The sequence below is a fragment of the Protomyctophum parallelum genome (genome assembly GCF_964188405.1).
Source record: "Protomyctophum parallelum genome assembly, chromosome: 21".
Lineage (NCBI taxonomy): Eukaryota > Metazoa > Chordata > Actinopteri > Myctophiformes > Myctophidae > Protomyctophum > Protomyctophum parallelum.
In genome coordinates, this window is record NC_139713.1 from 22,176,592 (window position 1) to 22,204,176 (window position 27,585).

The window sequence follows — 27,585 nt, forward strand, 5'->3', positions numbered from 1 at the left end:
CATCTTTGGGTATTAGAAAAGCGCTATATAAGTCCCAGGTATTATTATTATTATAATAGCTTACTTAAATAAATATAACTGAATGGCAAGCTATAATAACAAACTTCACATTTTGGCTTCGGACATTTGATTTGAACCTCACAGTCTAACAAAGATGAATGAATCTATCACACCACCAATTTAACATTAATTCAACATTAACACACTATATATTTTCTCATAATTTGATAATCAAATATCAAATTGACAATTACACCCCAAAACAGCAGAATGATTATGTGAATGCATTGTAAGCACCAAATGTATTTGTTTCAATTTATGTAGGCATATCAGATTTTATTTTATTTCTGAGTGGTGCATGGCTTTGTGTATAGGATAAGAACTGGACATATAAAATAATGCGCATGTCAGATGGATGGCTTGATCTTCTTTGACTTGAAAGGCAGCTTTGGCTTAAAGGCAGCCTCGCAACATGGGCAGATGGGACTGAATTTGCAGAATATTGATAAACACACTGAACATACATGGCCAATTTCAACAAGGTTGCGATGGCAAAAGCATGCAGGTCTGTAGTCTACGTCTACAGGCGGCGGCACTACCAGCTGTGAGCGTTGGTCAGCATCGGGCAGAAATATCCACAAGAGGTATTGCACTAGGGCAATCGTCTGTGGTACTTTTACGTACAAGCCTCCAGTCATGTCACAAGCTTGCTGAAGAAGACTCGAGTCTAAGTCCAGCACACAGGCATCTATCAGGATATTCTGCTTTTGAGCAGCAAAAACCACATTCATGAAGTTCGTGTACTGGAGAGCACAGTCTTCTGCTGCTGCGCCAGCAACTTTTACCACCAATATTCTTGATTTCATTTCTTGCGAAGCTTCCAGTTCCTTTGTGACTCTGTGAATATAGCAGAGAGCTTTCGCAAGGGATCCAGTCAATAACGTATGAGTTGAATGTCCCTTTACCTCAACTCTCGACATGACATTCCTTATATCCTGAGTAATAAGGTTATTGGCAACCGCTAGAAGTTCATACTTCCCATCCCCACTTGAAGATGGAACATGTCCTGCAGAGCCATCCCCAGCGACAGCAGTTTCCCCAGAGTTCTTACTGGGATACAGAAAGTAACTGTCTTGACAGTGGCTGGCAATAACAGCTAATTTGTTTGTCCTGGACATGACCAGGTGTGAGTTACCAACTACCATGACAGCATCCAAACACTTGGACAGTGTGAACTCTACATCTCGCTGCTGAGCTTGCTGTCCCCACCAGATGGGATTTACATCCACAACAATGACTAGTAGATTTAACTCATCCTCCAATGTCATATCGAGGGGTAGCACGTGGGTGTTGGGCTGGGAGTCATAGATACCAGATGAAATTAGGTAGCTTTCTAGTTCCTGGCAGTGGGCACTTCCGTCATATGTGTGTTTCCAACCTCTGTTCTCTCAACCATATACTGTAGACTGTGATGTCACTGAGGAAGTGATGTCACTGAGGAAGAAGTGATGTCACTGAGGAGGAGCATACTTTAGTATACTTATAGTGCCAAAATTGACAATTGACAATTGACAAAAGTGATATTGCTACTGCTTACAGTGCTTAGTACTGCTAGATGTTTGTCCACCACTAAGGTAAATATGCCAATTCAAACTGATGAGAAGACATGGTTGTGGTAACAGTCTAAAAAAAAGAGAAAAAGTCTTGACTTTTTATAACATCCCCTCCCATGGATCAGATCAGCATTAGCATACAAATTCCCTAGAGGGATCTGGCGATTAAAACTTTAATTAATCCAATATTGTTGTGGAAGGTCTGTGGGGGAATGCATATATAGCGCTCATTAGGAGGTAATTGCCTGTAGTTTAAGGTCTATTTCACAGCTGAGCAGCCCATTGATCTCTGCGTTGCAACAAGGGGAATAAACAGATGTTATATTTTGATTCATGATTCAGTGTCAGTCTAGTAGGACTAAGGCCATACTAAGGAGTAGGACTAAGGCCCTACACGTCCTCTCTGGGGGGTACATCCTAATATATTGGGGGGTCAAATTATGACAAAATGTATATCAACATCGTAAAACCAAAATGTTGAATTGTGGGTTTGAGCTCACATGCCCTGTTGATGTAAATCAAAGGGGGGGGGGGGACGACTACCTGTCAGTGGGGAGTGTTGGCTGATGAGTGAATATCAACATCCTAATACATCTTAATACTGGGGGGTCAAATCGTGACAGGCAATTCCTGCTGTCAAAATATGACCCCCCCAGTCAAAAAACACTTTGTTTGAAATAGACACTCATGCTTTCCAAGGTGTGATTTGGGGTCCTAAGGATGAATACAAAATGTACATCAACATCGTAAAACCAAAATGTTGAATTGTGGGTTTGAGCTCACATGCCCTGTTGATGTAAATCAAAGGGGGGAGGGGGGGGGGATAACTACCTGTCAGTGGGGAGTGTTGGCTAGGAGGAGGAGTAGGACTAAGGCCCTATACGTCCTCTCTGGGGGGGGGGGGGGGGGGGTATGAAACTTTAAGTAAAAGGCAATAGAATAATGAAGAAATACAGTTTTAAAAGTAAAGTTGTGCATTCAAAATCATTTTACTTGAGCAACAACGTAAATGTAGGCTACTTACTGTCCAGAATGGCCCATTTCCCAATGATAGTATTGGATTGTAATTAGTAATGCATTAATGTGTTGTTAATCCCTTTAAGGCAAAGCCAGTTTCAACACACATTTCAACAACAAGGCAATTCAAAGTGACTGTACACAAAACACTAAGAGCATTAAGAGAAAGTGCAAAAAGAACACATCATAAAAGGACATTTTGCTACAATAAAAATAATTAGTAATTAAAATGTTTAGAAGAGAAAATAAGCTAAAATAAAACAGATACAGGGGAATACAGTTAAAAGCACAATAAAACAGCAGCAGGAAACATAAAAGTCACACCTCATGACATACTCCTTCATATATGGTCACGCCTCATGACACGTCATGCCACCATATATGGCCATCTTCATATACGAAGATCACAACACTGACCTCATCTAACCCTGGATAACCATACATGGAGAAGATCTGCATATATGGAGCCAGCCGGCAACTCTAGATCTGACCTCAAACCTTTAGATCTCCATATATGGAGCTGACCTGTTCTGACATTGCATATGTTGATCCTTCCCCATCCGTCCTTCCTGTTCTGACATTGCATATGTTGATCTGACCTCATCAAACCCTGTACACTCAAGACACGCTCCATATATGGCCAGTACAGAATTCATTCCATATATGTTGATCTGACCCCCCATGCCAAAGCGCCAGCGCTCGCCCAGCAGTCTGCCGCTTGCCGTCACCCAGGCGGATGCGCGCATCCGACCCTAAAGGGCGAGGTTTCTTCTCGCCCTCAGGGAGTACATACTGTATGGTACATTATTATGATCATTCACAGCAGAAGAATGATAACCAAAAATACACACTCACTACTGTACATGTCAGCTCCTGGGGAACAGATGTGATGTGACAACCACTCCAATACTGGTATACCAGCCTACCCTCCTCATGAAATACAACTCAACTTGTGCGCACACTGACAGCCATGGAAGAATGCTCCAGTGTGTGTGTGTGTGTGTGTGTGTGTGTGGGGCCAGGCTGCGTGTACTGTGCATGTGTGTATGGGCTAAGCTTAATCTTTCTATCTGTCAGACAGTCATGCTCCTCACTGTAATTCCATGGTGGTCTTGAACAGATAAACCATATCTCACATCTTAAATGGTTTTCAAGCATAGGGCACTTTACATACTGTATAGCCACGACAGAATATAAAAAAAGATGCCACATTATAGGCCTATAAGAAAAAAAGGGAGCACATTCTGATGTTTTGCTTGACTTATACAGTCACTTATAAGTATAGTTCAGTCAGATAACTCACGAATAGAATTAACCAAAATTATAGAATGAGAATACAAGTGTGCATAAAACATTTTATCTTGCCGATGTTGTGCTCTCAGGGCAAGTATCAAACATGTGCCATTTTCCATAGTTTTATGTACTTTACATTTGTATAGCACCCACATAATCAACTTCATTGATTACATCAATGCACCACAGTGCATTACATCAGCCCATTCACACGTCAGTCTCGTTTCACTGTCCATTCACTACATTCCTTCACAGACGGCAGTAGAAACCATGCAAGGCGCCAACCTGCTCCCTGGTCAGTACAGTAGGTTTGGGTTGCCCCAGATGGCAATGGAAAGCTAAAATTCATGTCATGTGCACAATTCCATCCATAACAATATGACTCAGTAGTGATTTCCTGCTCTGAATCAGCTTTATTGTCACACACAGGTTTAAAAAGTAAGGAAGTGAGTGAAATTAGTTTTATAAATATTGTTATTTCCTTAAAAAAAAAGTAAGGGAAGAAGAAGGGGGGAGGGGGGGTGGGAAAAGAGATCAAACAACAAAAGTATCTACATATTTCCCCACATAATTCTGTTTGATGAGTCCCCATGTTGCTTATTTCTATAATTACTATAATTCCACACCATCAATATTTTAAATATAAATATTTCCCGTCATCGTCCTGAGAGTTGATCAAAAGGATCAGTATACCCACTGCGTTCCTAAAGGACCATTGTGTTAATATGCTATTAGTTTCTATTATCAAACCTCTCATATTTTACCAGGAAGGCATATTGAATATTAAGTTATTTCCTGAGCACTTTTAATTGTCAAGGTTTCATCTACTGCCATCATAATTCCTAAGGGTTCTGCTCCTGCCACACTCAAGAAATCTGTGTACATGACAAACCACATTATACAGCATTGTACACTGTACACCTGTTTTATTTATCTAAACACATTCCACAGGCACAGAGCACACGTGTGTGTGTGTGTGTACATTGCACCTATCAAAAGGCACCTACATCTCTCTCTCTCACACACACACACACACACACACACACACACTCTTGGCTAAAAAGTGAACATTCAGTGTCATCTAGTTATTACAGGTGGGCTGCCAAAGTTTCATATGAATTCAGACAACATTAATTGAATTGTATTTAGTGATAAAACAGCAGTGATACTCAATCCCTCACTAGCCTGTAATAGGGTTGTGACTTGTGAGTGAGACAACACAATTTAGATAGCGAATCTATAAAGCCAATACAAACTGCAGCATCACCACAGCCATATAAAACATGAGGAATATGTCATGAGGAGTATTCTCAAACCTCAATATCAATATCAAGTTGCATGGAGAAGGGTTAGTGTAGTGTAGTGGGCCTAGTAGTGGCGATCCCTACTTTGTCAGGGCAAGGACCCTTAGCTGAGTGAGAGACAAACATTGAAGACCATCAAACCTAATCAAGAAGTAGTCAACTCCGCTTCAATGAGCATCAAACAGATCCTGTAACCAGGAATTATAATGACCAGTGTCAAAGTCTATGCTGCTTATAAATGAACCAGAATCAAACAAGACCGCCATCTAGTGACGAAATGAGGCCATAGCAGAATATGTCCAAGAAAAGTCCTGCCACCAATCAGAACAATATTCTACGTGTAATACAATTCCAGTTCTTCACAGCAGTCATTCCGAGTACTCTTACATCATCCATCAACAGCATGGCACAGTAAACCTGGACCGAAAACACCACAACTTAAAACAAAGCGCAATTTGCTACAGCATTTACCCACACACAATACACACAAGCAACTGCCTTAAAAAAAATAAAGACAATGAGCATCTTTTAAATAAATATCATTTATTGAAAATATTGCATGTAGTCAATTGAAAACAAAGAAGTGTTCTTTCCTCCGTTAACTTCTAGCAGACAGGAGAACAATTCAGACTACGGCCCTGCTCATAGATGGAACAATAACTGAGTACACTCTCCTTTCCTAAAGTAGTTCCCGTGGAATTTGAGTGTATTCCTAATTACATCATTACCACAGAGAATGATTGCAAGCATGTGTTTCATTCATGCATACCTCGAAAACGGTGTGAAACTACAGTCCGTTTGAAATGGCAAGTTAAAAATGCACCGTCATGATTATACTGAAAATAAATGCACGAAAACAAATAACAGTAAAGAAATAGGAATGCATTGTTTTGCACGAAGACTGCAGCCTGGAATGACCTTGCTCCAATATACTTCAGTCGTCTCCGTCGGTTGGAAACCTCATGTCCAAAACTGTGACTTCTCAGGATAAAAATTCAAAAGTAGCAGATCTACAAGCTCAAAACACAGTACGAACGAGCTTGTAAATCTGCCACTTTTGAGTGGCGCTGTAGTAAATCAAGTAGGGCATTAACTTAGGGAAAGAAAAAAAAACCCACACAAAGTTAAAATATGAGGCCCAGGCGGTGGCGTAACCGTCTGGGCACCCGACTGGTAATCCAGTCGCAGTGTGCCGCGGGTTCGACTCCAGAGCCAGACACAGCCTTTACTGCATGTCTTCCCCCATCTCTCTCCCGTTTCCTGTCAGCCTACTGTCTGTCCCTTCAAAAAAACAATAAAAAGGCGTAAGCCGCAAAAAAGATATCTTAAAAAAAAAGTTAAAATATGGAGATAAGAGGTTTCTGCCTGACAGCAACGATATACTGTATATAACTGTAGTGAAGTAGAAAAGAAAAAGAAATATGAGAATGAAGTGAAGGCAGACATTTCAAATACCTCCCTCGGTGCTGTGTCATTAGTCCGACGGCACATTATTACGCACGCAAAGCTATGTAGAAATGGGATGTCGGAATTATGGGCAGTCCTCCCTCCCTCACGTTTTAAAATTTTAAAAATCTAAACTTATTTAATAATATCATTAAAAATATAATTTAAAAGCGTGTAGAACTCAGGTTGACCACCGTGACAAGATTTAGTGTCCGATTCAGCTTTGATAGATCGTGTATTTATGATTTAATCTATTTGTTAAATAGGACGTAGCGAAGCGAATTCATGTCGGCGTACTGGCTAGAAACGGAATCGGATCCTGAAAACATAGCTTGTTGTGTCAAGAGCTATGATCAGAAACTGGCATTTAATGGCACAAGGAGGAATCTATCAAATGTAAGACATGTGATCATAAACTAACATGTGAGTCAAATGGAGGTTTGTACGAAATTACCCAATTCATAAAAAATAAGAATAAACTAAAACAAATAAAAACAACAAACAGTTCCCTCAATTATTTGCAAAGGCTTGACATCCATATCATCCATGTCAGCTGAGAGTTAATCCTGATTCATACGTAGCACCAGAAATAGGCAATCTACAAGCTCCTCACACTGCACTGTGCTACATGCTTGTAGATCGCTTAATCCATTTTTGGTGCGAACCCCTTTTGGTGCTAGCATTATGTTATGCTTTAGCTATTGAAAAATAGCAGATCTACAAGCTTGTAGTACAGATCTACGAGCTTGTAGGTCTGCTATTTTTTGAAAGATCGAAGAACGACTGACATAGAAACATAGCTTTTTCAGAAAACTGTCAGGATGTAGAAGACAGTTTTAGAATCTGATCTCAGGTCAGAATGGGTTATTGTCAGTGGGCAACACCCGCACGCTAAGCAGAACTCAGGGCTTCAGGAATCTCGGGCCGATTCAGACCCCAAGTCTGTTGGCTTGCGTCAACACCACCTTTAGTACCGGCATGAAGGCTGATATTTCGCTGAAGTTGCTGCTACTGACTATGTGGGTGTGAATATTGAGGCAGTCTGCGTAAGATCGAGACTCAATGCGTTTTGCCATGTTGTGAAGTCCTCCTAGAATGGCTGGGGAGAGCTGAAGAGAAAATAGAGCAGTAAAGTCATAAAAACATCACAGCATACCTATTTTGATACAGACTTTTCTTTGCAACAGTATGTCATGTTTCTAATCTAAAATGATATGGTCTCAACACCCTATTGATCTCCATCATGCGATGTAGCACCGTTACAGTTATAGCCAGTTATTGTTCTACTGATAAAGTTTTTGATGAATCAACAATCAAGTAAATCGAGAAACATAATTATGTTGTGGGATAATCTTCTAAACATGATTATATATGATCAACGAATCAGTGTTCAGTGATTTTGTTAAACCAGTGGTTGTCAAAGGCAGCCAAATGCATAACATTTGTGGGGTCCTTCACATGAAATAGAGGGTATGCACGTGACGTCATCATCACATAACGGAAGTTATGCAGGAATGCCTACGGAGTCGCAAAAACTACTTTCTGGCCTCGACAGCCCATACATCCAAACAGAAAAGTCATATCTGATTGCATTAAACAACGTTAAACAATGTTAAACTCACTTTGCATGTTGCTTTGCCACTCGATGTGCCATTCACTTTAAGCATGCGCATACCCTCTATAGTTTGACAATCACTGATATAGAAACAGGTTTTCAAGAAGACATTTTGTAAAAATCTGGTCTCAGGTCTTAATAGACCTCACTGGATTTTTATACATGTTTATGTATAATTTATGCATATTTATTTATCCATATTTTATACGTTGGCTATTCAAAAATAGCAGATATACAAGCTCGCAGCTCTACACCTTGTACAGTTGGATGCTCCGCGGCCAAAATAAATATAATTTTGGGGCTTCTTGACATTACGTTTGGGAACCACTGCTTTAAAGGAGATACTCACTGTTTGCTCTCTGAGTTTGTCGTAGAGTGATTCCAGTCGTTTGCTGGCATCGTCCAACTTCCTCTTGGTTTGCTGAGGGATGAAGACAAACTCTGATGTGATGTGTGTAAAAGCATAGCTTAAAACTCATTATCAAAGGGGTCCTTGGGAGTGTAAAATAAACAAACATTACAACAGAAGCAAATCAATAACTCTAAAATAAGCTTTGTTTCTCCCCGTTTCCTGAAAGGATTTTGGACACACTGTACATGGTTTCCACCCAACAACAACAGTATAGTGAAACAAATATTACAAATATTAAATAATATTACCAGAAACACAAATAGATAGCCCTGAATGACCATAGCAGTCCTGTAACTCTGAGAGTGCACAAACGGAACCAATTTTGACATTGACGTTCAGTAATTGGGTCTTTGCCATGGACACATTTGTACAGACATCCCTGGACTTACGGGATCGGTGGCTGCAGCCAAGCACTTGTGGATGAGGCCTTCAAAGGTGGTCTTTAGGACCTGATGCTCCTCTGGGATGGGCTTCTTGGTGATCTTCTCAGCAGGGATGGACTGCATGGGCTGTGAGACACACACACACACACACACACACACACACTTAACCCTGCCCTTCGGAAATAGCCGCTCCACAAAGCTGGGGGGCTTGTAGATCTGCTACATTCAAAAGATTAATTAATTCAAAGTTACGAAAGACCCGTCTAAAGTGAGTGGTACTGTACTGTACTGTACTGTACTGTACAAGCCCTCCTCCCTGGCCTGTGTGTGTCTGTGTGTTAGCCTGTGCAACAGTGACACTTCGTGCTGGGACAGAGACCCAGGGACACACATAGCTGTCTATAGGAGTGGTTGCACCACTCAAAATAATGTATGGGGGGGTTCTCATGGGGAGTTGCCGTGGAATTCTGGAACAATATTGTAATGAGACAATATTCTAGGTGGTGATGGTTATGCTTTAATGTACATGATATCATGGGGAGAAGTACGTTAGACACACAGTCTGACACAGATTGCTGGACTGCATGGACAGACATTGGACACAAGGCTCAGACCATAGTTACACTCTAGCTGCTACACGGACAAGCTGAACCATAACAGACAGGCTGTAACAACAACAATAGCAATCAGGCCTAGCGGAGACATGTTGGCTCCTACAGTCTACCAGATGTCATGTCACATCATAATGCACTGTTTCCCAAACAGTGGATGGCAGACACCTTGTCATGGGTCCCCTTCGTTTGTGTTTCCTACATGTGGTTTTTAATTATTATTATTATTATTTTTTAAATTACAAAAAACATTCCAATGATTTTTTTCCCAGTAATGTCATGAAGAAAAATTTAAGAAATTTGACATGATTCATAAATATTTTTTTAGAAGTGCTACTTTCACTAGTTTGGGTCCTGGGCGAATATCTCATTTCTGTTTTGGGTCACAGGCTGAAAGGTTTGGGAACCACTGTCATATTATACAGTTATAAGTAGCATGATGTATAATTCTTCTACGGGGTCCCTCCCTGGCACAACATCTGTCCAGATTGGCGTTCTGCGTGGCCATATCAACTTGGGGGTGACCCTCGACATGAAAAACTGTTTGAGAACCACTGGTTTCAGCAGTTCAACCTCTGCACTTGCAGATTTTTTTTGCGGCTTACGCCTTTTATTGTTTTTTTGAAGGGACAGACAGTAGGCTGACAGGAAACGGGAGAGAGATGGGGGAAGACATGCAGTAAAGGCCGTGTCGGGCTCGGGAGTCGAACGAGCGGCACACTGCGACTGGATTACCAGTCGGGTGCCCAGACGGTTACGCCACCGCCTGGGCCAACCTCTGCACATTTCTGTCCATGCGTATAGGCGCCTACCTGTATCACATCACCGATCGGTGCTCCTGGGGCCCCTTCCACACTGGTCGGGGGCATTGCTGGATTCATGGGTGGATGATGTGGGAGATGCTGCTGTTGCTGCAGGCCTGAGTACGGAGCCTGCACGCCGAGCGGGCCTTGTTGTACCATGGTCTGGGAGGGTATGGAGGGTACTGGCACAGCCTGGTGGCAATACGGGGTTGTGTCACGCTCACAAAATTGCAGTCGACGATTAATTCATTCAAATTTTAATTGCGTTTATTATTATTTCTGTCATTGGAATATGTAAATTAAAGTCACATTTCAGACGTTTGGCACAGGGCAGATGAGACAAATATACAAAGAAATTACTTGACAGTGACCGGGACTAATAATCAAATTACTAACATATAATAATTTATTATATAAATAATAAAATAGCAGAAATAGCCACTCTACAACTCACTGTGAGCTTGCAGAGCAGCTATTTCTGCAACATAATTATGACGATTACGTAATAATTGTGATAATTATGATTACCGTCTCTGTCGGGTGGAAACCACACATGTTCAAAACTGTTACTTTTCAGGATTCAAATTCGAAAGCATACTTTTGATGGTTGTGTGTGTGATCAAGCAGGGAGTTAATTTACAAAACCAAAAAAAGATCCAAGGTTTCTGCCCGACTGAGACTATATGTAATGATGTTGCCAGGCCTGACCTGAGGTTCTCCACCCAGTGGGGTCATGATGGGTGCAGTGATGGGTGTCGGAGGAGTGTAATTCTGAAGACCCTGTTGAGTGATGAGACATCATGTCAACGCTACAGTCATTTGAGAAGTGTGTTGTCTATGTTTATTTGTTTCATAGATAAAATGCGAAAAAGGTGCTAAAAAGGGAAGCATAACAATTCATCAAATGAGCAGTACATTTTCATGCCAATACATTCATACTTTTAAATGTTGAATTCCGGACTTTTACTTTTAACAGAGCATTTCAGTATTGATACCTTTACTTAAGTAAGAAATGTGAGTACTTTTTTCCATCACTGGTGACACAAACTGCTCCACCATTCTGCATTACTAAGTTTTAGTTGCTTGCTTTTGGCAGACCAGTCAAGAGGAAGCCGCAGTAATCTAATGTATACTTAATTAATAAAATCATGCGTCAGGTTTTCAGTGTCAGCCGGAAACTGCTGCACCGTGGCAATGGTTCTTAGGTTATCAAATGGGGGTGCATACTTAGTTTAGACTACCGGCAGTCATTGGTTAGACATGGGTTAAGGTTAGGTTTAGGTGTGCTGCCCCGTGGGAGGTTAGGGTGAGGGTTTGAGATAGGTTGTAGTTGTAGGACTAATGACTGGTCTAACCCAATGACTAGTCTAAACTAAGTAGTGTCTAAACTAAGTACTGCACCCGATAAAATGATATTTTGGTTGTCTCAAAAGCTAGGGTTACGTGGTTAATAAGATGGTCTGGCTCAGAGTCAGACTAACCTTCTTCTTTGCTGCTCTGTTCAAGGCAGGAGGGTCATTCCAACCATTCTGTGGGCCTGTGGAAAGAAAATAAAAGTATTTAGTCATTCATTTCTATGAAGAAACTAACTCATTAGTTAAAACTAACCCAGACCTTATTATTATGTGGTGTACTATTTTTATAAATAGAAACAGTAACAAAACAAATCTATCTTGATTAAAAAACAGCTATAATGGCTCAAATTATGATATTTCAGGTAACTGTTGAGACTCATCGTGAAATGAAGGTTCTCAGCTAGCTATAATGTTTTTAGTTTGGTTCACTGCACAGCAACGAACTTCTCATTTCTTTCTCAGGTCCAGAACATTAGTTATGATGACACCGGTTCTCCACATCATGTCTGGGGAGCAGCAGTATAAAACAGGGCTTAAGGAGTCAGACATTGAGCAAAGGTTTGCACTGAATAAAACACTAAATCCCTGTATTCCAACTACACCTGACCTGCCATAGGCAAACACATTGCTCGACAGTCTTGACCAAACAAAACAAAGGCAACGCTCTCACTCATTTGGACCAAAACGACACCCCTCTCTCAGGACTTTGGTAATCCACTGATTGAGTCTAAGAAGCCAGGGGTCTTCAACCGGGGGTCCGGGATACCTCAGAGTTACTTCCCTATTCTGGGAGGAACAGTCGCTGAAAATAGACGATCCACAAGCTCACAACATGTTGCAGCGTGACACGTTGGGAGATTCTAGATCGGCTATTTAGAGATTTGGTGGAGGGAAAAGATTGCAGACCGAGAAAACCTAGCCCAAAGGCCATGAACATGAATCCAACATTTTTAAACAAACTTAAACCATATATTTACACAACACAGATGATACGTGCTGTCAAACAGCTTCATCCCTCTCTAAGCCAGTAGTTCTCAGCTTTTCAGGCCATGACCCCCCCAAATAATCATACTTTAACTGGGGACCCCCACCCCCAGCACTTGGAATTGTGGGAGTTGAGTACATTTAGTTTGACTCTGTTCCACAAATAGATATTGTGAACATAGCCGATCAACGAGCTCTGGCGTTATGAGCTATTTTCATACTATTATTTGACAAATGTTATTTTCTTGGTGTTAAAATTGTCACTTCACTGTCATCCCCAGCAGGACTCGAACCCAGGAACTTCTAGCTGTGAGGCGACATCGCTAACGACTGCGTCACCGTGCACCCAGTTCTCTGAAAGGTTGAGGGATTCGGTCGAGAATCGAGGCCGTTGCCGTGTGTACCTGAGGCTCCGAACGGTGGAGGAGGAGGCATGTACGTAGCAGGAGGCGATCCGGGCCCACCGTGTTGAAAAGACCCCCCAGAGGAGGCGTAGGACAGAGGAGCAGGAAAGGAAGGAGCGGATGAGGTTGGAAGGACAGGAGGGTGGTGTGAGGGGGGAGCGGAAGAGGAGGACAAAGGAGGAGGTCCGGGATAATAAGGAGGCTGAGAGTACTGAGCCAGAAAGCCCGGGGGCTGCGGGGCAGAGCAGGGCATGGCAGAAGAAGAGACGGCCTGGGCAGAGAGCGGGTATTGGAGAGGCTGATAGATATGTGGGCCCCCGTCTCTGGGTGGAAGCTGGCCGACCTGGGCGTAGGCTGAAGTGCACACAAGATAAACAGTTGCCATTAAAAGTTGCCAGTGAGTGATGTTGTTTTTGTTAAATAGCTCTATACCGTGACAGTAATCATTGCTATAGACTCTGTTTGTTCAGTAACAGGAGTCTCGCCGTCTCTCCCGCTCCTTAAGATCTGATCCTTGAGATCAGATTCTATAAATGTCTTCTACATCCTGACAGTTTTCAGAAAAAGCTGTTTCTATGTCAGTCGTTCTTCGATTTTTCAAAAATAGCAGACCTAGAAGCTCTGAGCTTGTAGATCTGCTATTTTTCAATAGCTAAAGCATAACATAATGCTAATACCAAAAGGGACAAGTGGAATTGGAAGTGATGACACAATTTTTTTTTAAACTGGAACACGATTACATTTAAGCTGATTAATTGGTGAGCTGTAGAGAAGGGCAGACACCCCGTTACTGAACAATGATTACAATCAATGAGCAATGATTACTATCACAATAAAGACATTTAACTTTTTTTTTTAACCAAAACAATATCACTTACAGCACATTTAAGCCCGATTTATAAATTTACTTAGTTGCGTGCAGAGTGCTGAAAACAGCAAATCTACAAGTGCCGTGATGCATTTGTGACTGATAGTTCTGTGACACATTTGTGACCTTATTTTCAGCACCAGGCGCGCAACTAAGTATATAAATCAAGCATTATTGACAGTTGTATTTCATGCTGAGATCTGGTCCATGAAAAGAGAAGTTTCATGTATATATTATAAAAAGATTCAGGCAACAAGGCAAACGTGCAGAAAACTACATAGATAACATCCACTCTCATCTCATGTTAGAAACACTAAAACAATTACTCTTTAGAAGAGACACATTCCAACTACTAAAAAAAACAGGCACCGTAGGATCAAAGGATTAGGATAGGATCAGAAGCAAACATTCACTATCAAAAAGAAAATGTTTGACGTTTGTTAACGGATAAAAGAGCGACGGGGTGGATAAGAGTATGTTTGACCAGGAGAGCAGTTTTACTCTGCCTTTCTTCAAGGAACACGGCTGAAAGTCATCTACTCCGATTCTGTAGAGGTGCAGTGTGGCAGACCTCCTGTACCAGTGCAACACTTACGGTGGTACTGTTGAGAGTACATGTATTGAGGAGCGGTGGATGAGGGGGGAGGCGCGGCCGCTCCTGCGGGAGCTGGCATTCCATACACGGGGCTTGAGGGCTCCACCTGCAAGAACACACAACATTGCTATGGTTTTAACGACATATTATCAATATCAACTCTGTTGTGTTTTGCCAATGATTTATGCCAATGACATATTCCTCAGCAGTACTGTGGGCCCATGGGAATGGTTTGTGTGGAAGGGAGAGGGACTTGAGTGGCGAGGGGAGGAGGGGGGGTATATACCTGTGGGTCTGGGCCAGTGCCTACTTGAGGAGGGGGGGCACTGGGGAAGGCTGTAGGGGTTTGGTTACTCCAGGAGGTAACGGTGGAGGTAGACCTGGCCTGAAGTACGTACACACACGTAGACACACACACACACACACACACACACACGTTGGGTTGCAACAGTTAATCTAACCAATTGATTATAATAAAATAATAAAAATCTATATATAGTATACATATAATGAATAAAAATCTATATATAGTATACATATAATATATGTATAATTATAATAATTTAATAAAATACCCGATTAAAAATCAATCCCTATTTTGGTAATGTTACTATAGGCGAAAGGTTTAGAAAAGAAACAGTGAAAATAGATCTGTGAGCTCTTAAGGCTGGTATTTCCATTACTTTCACACAACACTGTTGTGTAAGGATGTAAAGAAGGCCGAAGGTTAACAGGTGCGTAGGACAAAAAGGAAGGCCCAATTGTTCACACATGGATCTTTTATATCAAAAGTAGATTAAAAAGAAGATCTTGTCCTGATGAAAGGTCTGCGACCAAAATGTCGCCTGAATAAAGTTTTTTGCAAGTTCCAGACACTGTGCGGGACCTTTGATATTTACCATTGATATAAAATATCCCCCTGTGTAATGAAGTATAAAATAAGGATTAAGTGATTTATCGATTTTGTTGATATATAGAAAATAAAGAAAAAATAAAAAGATATGGAAAAGTCATCAATAGAATAATCTGAGAATATAGCTGAGAATATAATGGATATTTGCATCCCTGAAGACACGTCAACCATCCATCCATCACATCACCAGGAAGCAGGAACAACACTGTAGCACTCACACAACACAACACAACACAACACAACACAACACAACACAACACAACACGCATAGCAGAACATCCCCAATTAACATCCCGTTATAATGTGACAAATGTATAAAAATGGTTTTTTTCTATATAACAAATAAACAAGACAATGACATTTTCATGTTACAACATACAAACTTATCTTTTTATAACAACGCTAGTTATCTTGTTACAAGGTTAAACTTGCAGGCATAGCATTACGAGGTGAATCACTTTACGTTCTATAACAATATATAAGTTGTCACATTATAATGTGAAGCATTATAACAAGACAAATAGTGTATTGTTATAACAAGGTAAGTTTGTATGTCATAATAACATGAAATATCTTGTTCAAGCCAGCTAGATGTTCAGCTGTATGGCACATGAACTTGTAAGTGGTTAAGTGCGTCTGCTGGTTTTATAAACATTTAACCAATTATTAACAAGAGCTTGCGACTAAATAATAACCAATACTGGATTTCCGCCCGACAACCACGACGACATGTTGGTGAGAGAGGGTGAGTGGAACGTACTGGCTGGTAATACTGAGGTGGCACTGGGGTGGAGGCAGGTACAGCCATGGGTAGCGGGGCTGCTGCAGGAGGCTGGGGCACCATGGCCTGGGGTTGGCCTGGGTGGAAGGCAGCAGCAGCAGCAGGAAGGGCAGTAGAAGGCTGGGCCTGAGGGCCAGGCGGCTGGGTCAGAGCAATCTGGGGCTGGGCTGCTGCTGCTGGGGCCGCCGGAGCTACTGCTGCCTGTTGTTGTTGTCCCAGAGCCCGGCTGAGGCGCTCACGGAGCTGCTGTACCGCCACCTAGTGGAGGGGAGAGGGAAATATAACTGCAATTGGACCGGCAAAGACGGTGTGTGAGCACGACGAATGGTCTGGCGTTATTGCGTGGTTCTCAATCTGTGGGTCCGGAGCGGTCTCCACATGGGGGGGTGTCGCCCGATGACAGTGAAGTGACAATTCAAGACTTCTACACTTATGCCTGCCTGCCACTCGAGCAGATTTTTTTAAACTTCAAGGACCCCAGTTTGGTATGCATTAGACCACGAGCCCCCATAATACTCTGAGACCGGTAAAGGCTGTGACACGGCTGCAGCCGTTGTAATCAATGATACATAACTCTGAGATGCTTTCAGTGTGTCAGCCTGGTAAGGGTCCATTTTGTTCCTAACTATCATCACTTGGCTGGGGACCCCCCGAAACTGCCTGGAGGTCAAGGACCCCTGGGGGTCCCCAGACCCTCTGGAAACCGCTGGTTTTATACTTAATGCCCACATACACTACTAGAGCAGTGATTTTCATTCAGTACCACCTTTCCCTGATTTCTGATTCCAAGTACACTCCTTTACAAGACTACATTATTTTGCTTAGCTTGGATATGATGCTATGAATTAATGAATAACACCCGTTTAATGAATGCCTCCTGAGCAAATATATGTATTCATTGCATTTTAGTCAGTTCAGTTTTTATGTCAGTAATGTATAGAGCGGCGCAGTCCCACCCCCTTTCATGACGACGACAGGCCCAGGAAATAATTCCCCATGCTTTTCCCCATAGACATTTAAAAAAATATTTATTTAAAGCCTCGAACAAAGCCAACTCGGATCGTGACAAATCATGACAACAAACACAATATTTTGGGCCGAACAAATAATTACAAAGAAGAAAAACTAAAAGTGTTGTAACCACCTTTCTAATTATGTGATCTTACAGATCTTTAAATAAATACTTTTTGAAATGTCTATGGGGAAAATGAAGGGAATTATTTCCTGGGCCTGAAGCGGGACTGCGACACTCTTTCTATTCAATTATAGTTTTGCTAGTCAAGTTTTCTTTATTTAACACTTTACAGATCAGCAGGTCCACACGTTTGTCAGTGTTATGATTAAACATAACAGTGAATAAAAATGTCTATGTTCCACCTTTCTCATATACTTCCTGTAGTACCTATGTGCTGTAGTTCAGCAGCTCATAAGCAAAATTACTTATCAGGTAGCCAAACTACAAGCTGAAAACGATCTGAGCTGTAGACTGGCCATTTTAGACACCGGCGTATAGAAGAGGATAAATCACGTTATTTGGACCATGTTATAGCAGCAACAATGTGAACGACGCGTTCCATACCTGGTCAGAGTTTTCAGGCAGATAGGCGATGGCGGTGGTCAGGCTGCCCTGAGAGGCCAGCAGGCTGGCGTAGCGGCTCATGGTGTCCCCCAGTGGGACCCCCATGGCAGACGAGCAGGAGCCCTGTGTCTGCTCCACCGCACGCCGCAGAACCTCCACCTTCTCAACCAGCTCCTGCAGAGGCCAAGAGCACAGCGTTGTGCTTTATTTATCAGCAATCACTCACTTTATATTTAATAGGATTCTTGTTTTATTTCAAGTTTTCCCCCGCAACAGTAGTCTCACGTTCGCCAGACTGTTGCCTCTCACAATGTTCAAATGCTTCCGTCATACAGTCTGGACTGGAGCAATGGAAGCTCTGATCATGAGTAAAATATAAAGCAGAAGTGAAGCCACTTCCCCACTTCCATTTTGTCTTTACAGACATAAATCATCTAAACGTATAGCTTGCTGCTTAGCAGGTGTAGTTCCAGACTCTATATAGCATTCGAAGATTGTGGAATAGTTGTCTGGCTATGCGAGACTACCCCAGCAGCAACCGTGCACCCGATTGTTGTTAAAATGTTTGAATAGCAGATAATGAAGCTCACAATGCATTGTGAGCTTTGTAGATTTAATAAAGCCTTTGCATAGTGCACTTTGTAAGTGGCTAAACTGATCTAGATGCTAAAATTAACACATTCTGCTGGGGACCCCCTCAAGGACCCCTGGCGGTGGACGGTTTGTGGCACACACCTGGAGAGAAAGCGGGCAGTGTCCGTTCTGTGCCTTGGTCCAGCAGGACACCAGTTTCTCCACGTTGCCGGCACAGATGTAACACAGACAGGCTTGGATCTGCAGCTGGCTGTCTGCTGCCGTCTCTAGCCTTCCACCAAGAACGTCTGAGTTGAGGAGACAGACACATATATATAGTGACATGGAGCAAGTAGTTGATATGCTTTGAAATGCACGCAGTGGTTAAGCGTAATAGGTCACGTTAGTATACTCACTACAGAGGGTGCAGAACTCGTCAGGGTGAGAGTAGGTCATGACAGCAGCCAGAGCCTCCTTCCAGCTCCTCAGGTCACACGTCTGCAGGATGTCATTCCAGTCCTTCAGCACCACCGCACTGATCAGCTGCAAGACAATCATAATGATATAACGTTATTACATTGCTCTGTATTATTTTCATAGTAACTGTTCTTCCAGTTTCGGAAAAGATGCCGATAGTGCCTAAAATGTTGTTGTTGGTATGACAGTTACCGATACTATGTTATACCATGTTAAAATGAATATAATCATGAAAAACCATGAATGAAATGAAATAAATATGAATGAATGTCATTCATGAATGTCCAGTATGTCATTCAGTCATCATTTATTTTGTATTTTCAATGCTTCAATGTTTCATTTTATAGTAATGCTGTACGATTTACATTATTACTTTACTAACTTGTAGCTGCAGCTGCACTACATTTGCATTTATTCCCAGATCAGTGGTTCTCAAACTTTTTAATTTCAAGGACACCCTGAGTTACAGAGCTGTATTACAGGCTCCATTTGGAACCCCCCCTCAAGGAACCCAGAGACAACTGGACCCCACAAAAGTTATGGGAATCGGTATAGAGCGTCGCAGTCCCCTCCAGAGACCCTGAAAATAAATCCCCGTTCATTTTCCTCATAGACTTTTCAGAAAGTATTTATAAAGACGTTTACGCCACGGACAACGCCAACTCTTGTCGTGACAAATCATGACAACGATGATGATTTGTCACGATCCGAGTTGGCTTTGTCCGCGGCGTAACCGTCTTTAAATAAATACTTTAAGAAAAGCCTATGGGCAAAATGCATTGGGATTCATTTCCTGCGCCACTCGTCGTTCTGAAAGGGGGTGGGACTGCGACGCTCTATTGGGAAGGAGTAGTTATGGGGGGTACGTGGGGCCTAATGCATATCAATATCAAACTGGGGGTCCTTAAAATAAAAAAAGGTTTTGAGATTCACAGCTCTATGGTCAGGTCACCTTGGTCAGTTTGCTGGTGGTCTTTGTGAAGTACTTCCTCTGGGTCTTCTCCAGCAGCTCTGTGCCTCCCGCTATGGCCAGGATGATGCTGTCCGCCATGCGGTTGTCGTGGAGACACAGATCCACCGCTCCCGCAAAGTCTCCCGTCAGGAGGGCCTGCGTGATGAGCCCGTCCACATCTGCATTGAAACACACTCGTTATCGTCCACATCTGCATTGAAACACACTCGTTATCGTCCACATGTGCATTGAAACACTCGTTATCGTCCACATGTGCATTGAAACACTCGTTATCGTCCACATGTGCATTGAAACACTCGTTATCGTCCACATGTGCATTGAAACACTCGTTATCGTCCATATGTGCATTGAAACACTCGTTATCGTCCACATGTGCATTGAAACACACTCGTTATCGTCCACATGTGCATTGAAACACTCGTTATCGTCCACATGTGCATTGAAACACTCGTTATCGTCCATATGTGCATTGAAACACTCGTTATCGTCCACATGTGCATTGAAACACTCGTTATCGTCCACATGTGCATTGAAACACTCGTTATCGTCCACATGTGCATTGAAACACTCGTTATCGTCCACATCTGCATTGAAACACATTAGTTATCGTCCACGTCCACATGTACATTGAAACACACTTGTTATCGTCCACATGTGCATTGAAACACTTATCGTCCACATGTGCATTGAAAACGCATTCATTATCATCGTAATCTTTCTCGTTTATGAAGAGACAGTGAGAGCTGTTCAGATTATACAAATATTAGCAGCAATGTGCATGTCATGCACGTGGACGCATGACACCCAGCAAACAGCATGTATGCAAGTTTGAGAACCACTGATTAAATAATACTTACCGACTTACTGACCGGGGAACCCCAGGGCTCTATACTAGGTCTGCTAGTATTTCACTCTACACCAAATCTCTTTACACATACTGTAGCCGATCTGTAAGCTCACAACATGTTGTGATCCTGTAGATCTGCAACTTTGGCAGTATGTTTGCCCCACTATGAACACATTTGGGTGGTTGTGGTTTTACTGTGCACAATTAATTACACATTATAGGAATCAACACTTGAATAAGCTCTGGGTTGAAAAACAGCACACCTATGATAATATGGTAATATGTACATTTCGTAAAAAAAGAATATGTTTCATGGAAAATGACAGTTCAGTCAGATAACTCAAGAATAGATTTAACCAATATTTATTATAGAATGAGAATACAAGTGTGCATATAATATATTATCTTGGCGTTCTGTAAATCTTTCTCCCTGCTCGGCACAATTGGTCAGCTGACTGCCACATCAGCAATTTACATGTGGGTCTTGCAACACTGTATATACGCCCACATAGTAAAGCAGCACATTAACCCCTCGAATACATTTGTTCCTTGAACATAGCAAAAACCCGCTTGAGACCTCGAGTATACCTGACTGAACTAACTCTGCAAGCTACGTATCATTTACCTTGGTTGATGCGGAGAGGGGTGGTCAATTCTGTAGGGCGGGGCGGGGCTGGAACCTCCACAGGTTCCTCAATCAAGGCCGGAACCTCCACAGGTCCCTCAACCAATTCCGGAATCATGGCAGGTTCCTCAGTGAAGACAGGAACCATGGCAGGTTCTTCAGTGAAGACAGGAACCATGGCAGGTTCCTCAGTGAAGACAGGAACCATGGCAGGTTCCTCAGTGAAGACAGGAACCATGGCAGGTTCCTCAGTGAAGACAGGAACCATGGCAGGTTCTTCAGTGAAGACAGGAACCATGGCAGGTTCCTCAGTGAAAACAGGAACCATAGCAGGTAACGGTTCATCAACCAAGGCTGGAACCTCCACAGGTCCATCAACCAAGTCCGGAATCATAGCAGGCTCCTCAGTCAAGAAAGGAATCATAGCAGGCTCCTCAGTCAAGAAAGGAATCATAGCAGGCTCCTCAGTCAAGAAAGGAATCGTAGCAGGCTCCTCAGTCAAGAAAGGAATCATAGCAGGCTCCTCAGTCAAGAAAGGAATCATAGCAGGCTCCTCAGTCAAGAAAGGAATCATAGCAGGCTCCTCAGTCAAGAAAGGAATCATAGCAGGCTCCTCAGTCAAGAAAGGAATCGTAGCAGGCTCCTCAGTCAAGAAAGGAATCATAGCAGGCTCCTCAGTCAAGAAAGGAATCATAGCAGGCTCCTCAGTCAAGAAAGGAATCATGGCAGGATCCTCAGTAAAGACTGGAACCATAGTGGGTTCCTCAGTCCAGAATGGAACCTCAGCAGGTCCCCCAACAAAGGCTGGGAACTCGGCAGGTCCCTCAATCAGGGCTGGGAAAGCAGCAGATCCCTCAATCAGGCCTGGGAAAGCAGCAAATCCCTCAATCGGGGCTGGGAAGGCAGCGGATCCCTCAATCAGGCCTGGGAAGGCAGCAGATCCTTCAAACAGGGATGGGACCTGAATCAAGGCCGGAACCTCAGCAGTTCCCTCAACCAGGGCTGGTATCTCGGCACGTTCTTCCTCCAGGACTGGTACCTCAGGCGGTTCTTCCAGCAGGGCTGGTATGACAGCGGGATCTTCGACCGGGGCTGGTATGGCAACGGGTTCTTCCACCAGGGCTGGTATCTCGGCGGGTTCTTCCACCGGGGCTGATATCTCGACGGGTTCTTCCACCAGGGCTGGTATCTCGGCGGGTTCTTCCACCGGGGCTGATATCTCTGCGGGTTCTTCCACCAGGGCTGGGGGCTCTTCTGCACTGCTGGGCTCCTCTACTATTGATGCAATCGCTTCCTGAAACGCCACAAAAAGAAAAGAACAAACTTATCCATTGTAATGTTTTTAATCAATGGAGCAACTATTGAAGATTGCGTTACATCAGGGGTAGGCAACATTTATGATCAAAAGAGGCATTATTGGCAAAAACAAATAATGAATTCTGTCCGGAGCCTAATATGAAAGTAACACAGCTTAGTGAGTTTAAATGAGTAACTACTAATAGGTCTAAACGAGCATGCATTCATATGTATTAAGCCTAATTTAGAATTTTCTTTACTGTCAACAGCTTTCCACACACTATAACCCTAACTCTACTATCCCCTGAGCTGCCACAGTTTTTCTTAAAAGTTTCTTTAGAAATTCAGAAATTGCCCTCTACTTTCTTTCCGATTAGGTTTTAGTTAATAATTCAATAAAATTGCCAATAATTTGGGGGCCCACTTGCAATAGCCTCACGGCCCACACGTTGGGAATCACCAGTAGGTTACTTATCACTCAAACGCAATCGAGCCAGCAGGCTCGTCTGAGCCTACTGACTATTACTAACCCTAACCTCAGTCTTAACCGGCCACGTAAGTCAGTTTCACAATGTGTTCGCTTAGGCGGCAGTAACTTCACTTCCGTGTTTCCTAATTGCAACCAGTAGGCTCCAGGCGAGCCTAACCTACTGGTGATTATCCGTCGATAACATTCAAAGGGCGTGAATCACTGGCCTAGAGTTACAGAAGAGCTGTACCTCCTCCAAGGGGATGTCCGTCTCCTCCACTGGGAGGATCAGCTCAGCGCTTGGCTCTGGATCTGTGGACACCGCTTCCTCTTCTGCGAGGTCAGAGCCTGTTTGGGGGATGTCTGTGAGCTGGGCCTCTTCTGGCTTGACATTTGCTTGAGCAATCAGGTCAAATACTGCTGCTGGGGGAAGACCAGAGTCTTCTAGAAGTTGCAGATTGGCTGGAGGAGCAGTCAGTTCTACCACGGGTAAAGCCTGGAGATTGAGTGATAAATACACAGACAAATTTAGAAACTAGCCGGTTTACATGATCGACATGTTGTGAGCTTGCACAACCAAGTATAAACTAGAACTGCACTCTGTTGAGTGCATACTTGCTTGTTGCACACTAGTAGGCCATAAATGGCCAACTAGTGCGCAAGCAGAGCGCGCAAGTACTTTTGCCTGCTGTAAACTGTCAAATCTCAGTATATCTGTGAAGGAACGTTTGAAATGTATAATTATTAGGTGTAACTATTTGCTACCTACCTACTTTATGCATATATGCATATTATGCAGATCAGGCACAATTTGCTATTTTATTTTACTGATTATGTATATAGTATACGTATGACTAGCTCTAAATGATGACGTAAGACATAAGTATACATATACATATACTATATAGAGTATGTAGTTGTAAGTTGATTAGCGGTATACTGTGGTTACTTTGCGCCAAAAACCCCGACAGCCACCCGCCATTTTATGCGTATGCCATTAAAACAGCAAATCTGTGCCTGGTTTGCTGGGACCAGATCACATAAATGACCATATGTCTTACGTCATCATTGAGAGCTAGTCATACATATACACACACCACGTACTCTGGTCCCAGCAGATCAGGCACAATTTGCTATTTTATTTTACTGATTATGTATATAGTATACGTATGACTAGCTCTAAATGATGACGTAAGACATACGTATACATATACATATACTATATAGAGTATGTAGTTGTAAGTTGATTAGCGGTATACTGTGGTTACTTTGCGCCAAAAACCGCGACAGCCACCCGCCATTTTACGCGTATGCCATTAAAACAGTAAATCTGTGCCTGGTTTGCTGGGACCAGATCACATAAATGACCATATGTCTTACGTCATCATTGAGAGCTAGTCATACATATACACACCACGTACTCTGGTCCCAGCAGATCAGGCACAATTTCCTATTTTATTTTACTGATTATGTATATAGTATACGTATGACTAGCTCTAAATTATGACGTAAGACATACGTATACATATACATATACTATATAGAGTATGTAGTTGTAAGTTGATTAGCGGTATACTGTGGTTACTTTGCACCAAAAACCGCGACAGCCACCCGCCATTTTATGCGTATGCCAATAAAACAGCAAATCTGTGGCCGGTTTGCTGGGACCAGATCACATAAATGACCATATGTCTTACGGCATCATTTAGAGCTAGTCATACATATACACACCACGTACTCTGGTCCCAGCAGATCAGGCACAATTTGCTAGTTTATTTTACTGATTATGTATATAGGATATGTATGACTAGCTCTAAATGATGACGTAAGACATATGGTCATTTATGTGATCTGGTCCCAGCAAACCAGGCACAGATTTGCTGTTTTATTGGCATACGCATAAAATGGCGGGTGGCTGTCGCGATGAACGAAGACCGGAAATTATTACTTGCGCGCTCTGCTTGCGCAAGTAATAAGTCTTTAAACTCCCAGACAAGCTGATACCTCTTACCTCCACTGGCTGAGTGGTCTTTTCCTCCAGTGCTGCTGAAATCTGCGAAGAAGAAAAAAGAATCAGTTAGAGAGTCCCACAATATCACTAATGTGAATAAAAATGGAAATTAAAGTAAATTAATTCATTATTAGTGGCTGAATTGCATGTGGGAAGGCATTGTTGAATAATCTAGCGAAATGGCTATGGGTTGAACGAAATAATTAGTATACACATTAGTATAGGTACCTTTATGTTTTGTTCCCCACATTTTGTTCGTAATTATTATTTCAAAACATTTTCAGAAAACATTACATAATAATAAGTATTAAAAACAATTTCAATGATTCTTTTCAGTAATTTCTTGAAGAAATGAACGAAAAATCATAAATTTGAAAACAGATGTTTAACAAGTAGCGAAAATAGACAATTTACAAGCTCACAGCATAGTGTGAAGCGACGTATTGTGAGCTTGTAGAGCTGCTATTTTCACTAGTTTGGGTCCCGGGGAGACATAACATTTCTCTTTTGGGTCACGGGTTTGAGAACCACTGCTCTACAGAGCATGGCAATTCCGCCAATCAATTTCTAGACATCTTGTTTGGGAGTAAAGGGTTTAAAAGCCTAATACATGGGAACCTTTGAAGGTTGTTGTCTAAACCATAGAACTCACCTTTAAAGCAAGTTCCTCTTTGTTGTAACCCAAAAGCTCCATGTACTTTTCACGGACATCGTTATCAAAGTTAACCTGGCAAACAGAAAAGTCACACAAATAACAGTATTTTGTTAAGACAAAAGGTCTTTGTTAAAAGGAAAAGCTCCATGTTCTTGTCGTAATCATTACTATAGTGTTTCTTCAGTAACCGCCCGGGATCTCCTCGTCTCTCCAGCTCTTTAACAGAAAATAAATCTTCCACTTCTTTCTTTCATGACTTCCAATTTCACTTGTTTATCCTATATTGTGTATATGATTTCGTGTCACTTTGTGCCACGCAAATAGCTTTGAATATATTCTTCTAAAGCAACATTTTTAACTCGTATCCTTGCTAATGGGAGTCTCTGGAACAAAATATTTTAAGATGCGGGTCCGTGGCCAAATACAATATAATTTTGGTGGTCCTTGACATGAAAAAGTTTGAGAACCAGTGACAGAAACAGTTTTTTTCCCCCTTTATCACAGCTTCAGCAAACCGGTCATACCTTCAGGAACGACCAGACTGTCTTCTCAAAGTCGTTTTGCGCCATGTCGATCTTGCTCTGGCAGAAGTTTAGGTAGTCCCCTGCGGACAGCGTGGCCTGCAGCGCTCTGGAGCGCTCCAACAGGGCCGTCTCAGTCACCACCTGGCTGACGTGTACCACAGGCGGAGCGGCCTGCTGAGGCGTAGCGGCCTTCACGTTCTCCAGAGACACCAGCTTCCCACCGAACTAGAGCGGAGAAAGAAACCAAAAGGCTTTGTTTAAAACCATTTAACACAACGGTTGCCTAAAATGTTTGGGCACGTCATTATAAGGCAAGCGGTCTACAAAATAAACAGTGAAAGCCTGTAAGCTCACAATCACAATTCTGTCTCAACGTACAGCAAACGAGGCGCCCACAGGTCTGCGGAGCCACTTGGGAGGCTTTTTCAGAGGCTTGACGGTAGCCGGGAGCGCAGAGGTCTGGGGCAGCTGCAGGGGAGGTAGGGTCTGTCCCGTCCCGAACGGATCCATGTTCCCGAATGAGTTGCTGATCTGCAACGCATCAGCCCACAAACCAGAGAGAATCAGACACAACCAGACAGTCTTTATACAGCGTTATGAGTTATTAACCAGCTAAACCCCTCTAGTCTGAGAGAACAGGACTTGAGTTACGACTGTACCACTTTCTGGGGCACAAGCTCACAGTCGAACAATTTTAAAATGGTTTTCAAAATAGTAAAAAAAGGGTTTTTTTTAAAACTAATTATTCATCTTTAATGTCTTTTTTGTTCAAACACGTCTGACAAAAAAGTGGAAAAAGCCACCGCTCATAGGGAACTACCCATAGATCCGAAGTCCCGTTAGTCCGAACATGCACTGCTCCCGTGCTTGCAGTTAGGTTTAGGTTTGCTTCCGTGCTTGCGGTTAGGTTTAGGTTAGGGTTAGAGATAGGGATAGTAATTTCGGAACAATGAACCTTCTGACTAATGACATGTTACCCCGCTCATATGCTGATAGACTTAGGTGAGGTGCTGGAGTCACAAAAGTTTAGAAAAAGCGATGCTCCGCACACTCAAATCGCATAATCGGGTATTTTTTATTGCAAGTTTTCGGTCTATTGACCTTCCACAGTAGTTGGTTCCAGGTGCCACATTTTGAATGTAGTAATGTTCAGCAACTA

General features: G+C 42.5%; 2 protein-coding genes across 6 annotated transcripts in view; both read right to left on the reverse strand.

The window, feature by feature from the left end:
* Window positions 1–407: 407 nt before the first annotated feature.
* Window positions 408–1,328, reverse strand: LOC310878878 (general transcription factor IIH subunit 3-like; the record flags this gene model as incomplete). Its single annotated transcript, XM_083793294.1, has 1 exon — window positions 408–1,328. One exon carries the CDS (start codon window positions 1,326–1,328, stop codon window positions 408–410), a length of 921 nt encoding a protein of 306 aa, XP_083649420.1.
* A 6,247-nt stretch (window positions 1,329–7,575) lies between these two features.
* Window positions 7,576–27,585, reverse strand: part of sec31a (SEC31 homolog A, COPII coat complex component) — a 29,877-nt gene continuing 9,867 nt past the window's right edge. For 2 of the 5 annotated variants that reach the window (XM_083793872.1, XM_083793871.1), the window contains exons 10-29: window positions 26,805–26,957; window positions 26,427–26,651; window positions 25,900–25,974; window positions 25,248–25,289; window positions 23,487–23,732; window positions 21,472–22,765; window positions 19,979–20,157; window positions 18,966–19,092; window positions 18,712–18,857; window positions 17,977–18,150; window positions 16,377–16,655; window positions 14,990–15,088; window positions 14,704–14,809; window positions 13,241–13,594; window positions 11,979–12,034; window positions 11,206–11,277; window positions 10,507–10,689; window positions 9,090–9,209; window positions 8,638–8,709; window positions 7,576–7,782 (exon numbers count right to left, since the gene is read on the reverse strand). In XM_083793872.1, coding sequence (XP_083649998.1) covers window positions 7,603–7,782; window positions 8,638–8,709; window positions 9,090–9,209; window positions 10,507–10,689; window positions 11,206–11,277; window positions 11,979–12,034; window positions 13,241–13,594; window positions 14,704–14,809; window positions 14,990–15,088; window positions 16,377–16,655; window positions 17,977–18,150; window positions 18,712–18,857; window positions 18,966–19,092; window positions 19,979–20,157; window positions 21,472–22,765; window positions 23,487–23,732; window positions 25,248–25,289; window positions 25,900–25,974; window positions 26,427–26,651; window positions 26,805–26,957 — 4,182 coding nt within the window. In that variant the 3' untranslated portion in view covers window positions 7,576–7,602. The remainder of the gene's footprint in view (window positions 7,783–8,637; window positions 8,710–9,089; window positions 9,210–10,506; window positions 10,690–11,205; window positions 11,278–11,978; window positions 12,035–13,240; window positions 13,595–14,703; window positions 14,810–14,989; window positions 15,089–16,376; window positions 16,656–17,976; window positions 18,151–18,711; window positions 18,858–18,965; window positions 19,093–19,978; window positions 20,158–21,471; window positions 22,766–23,486; window positions 23,733–25,247; window positions 25,290–25,899; window positions 25,975–26,426; window positions 26,652–26,804; window positions 26,958–27,585) is intronic. The other 3 variants (XM_083793873.1, XM_083793874.1, XM_083793875.1) reach the window with 3 other exon arrangements.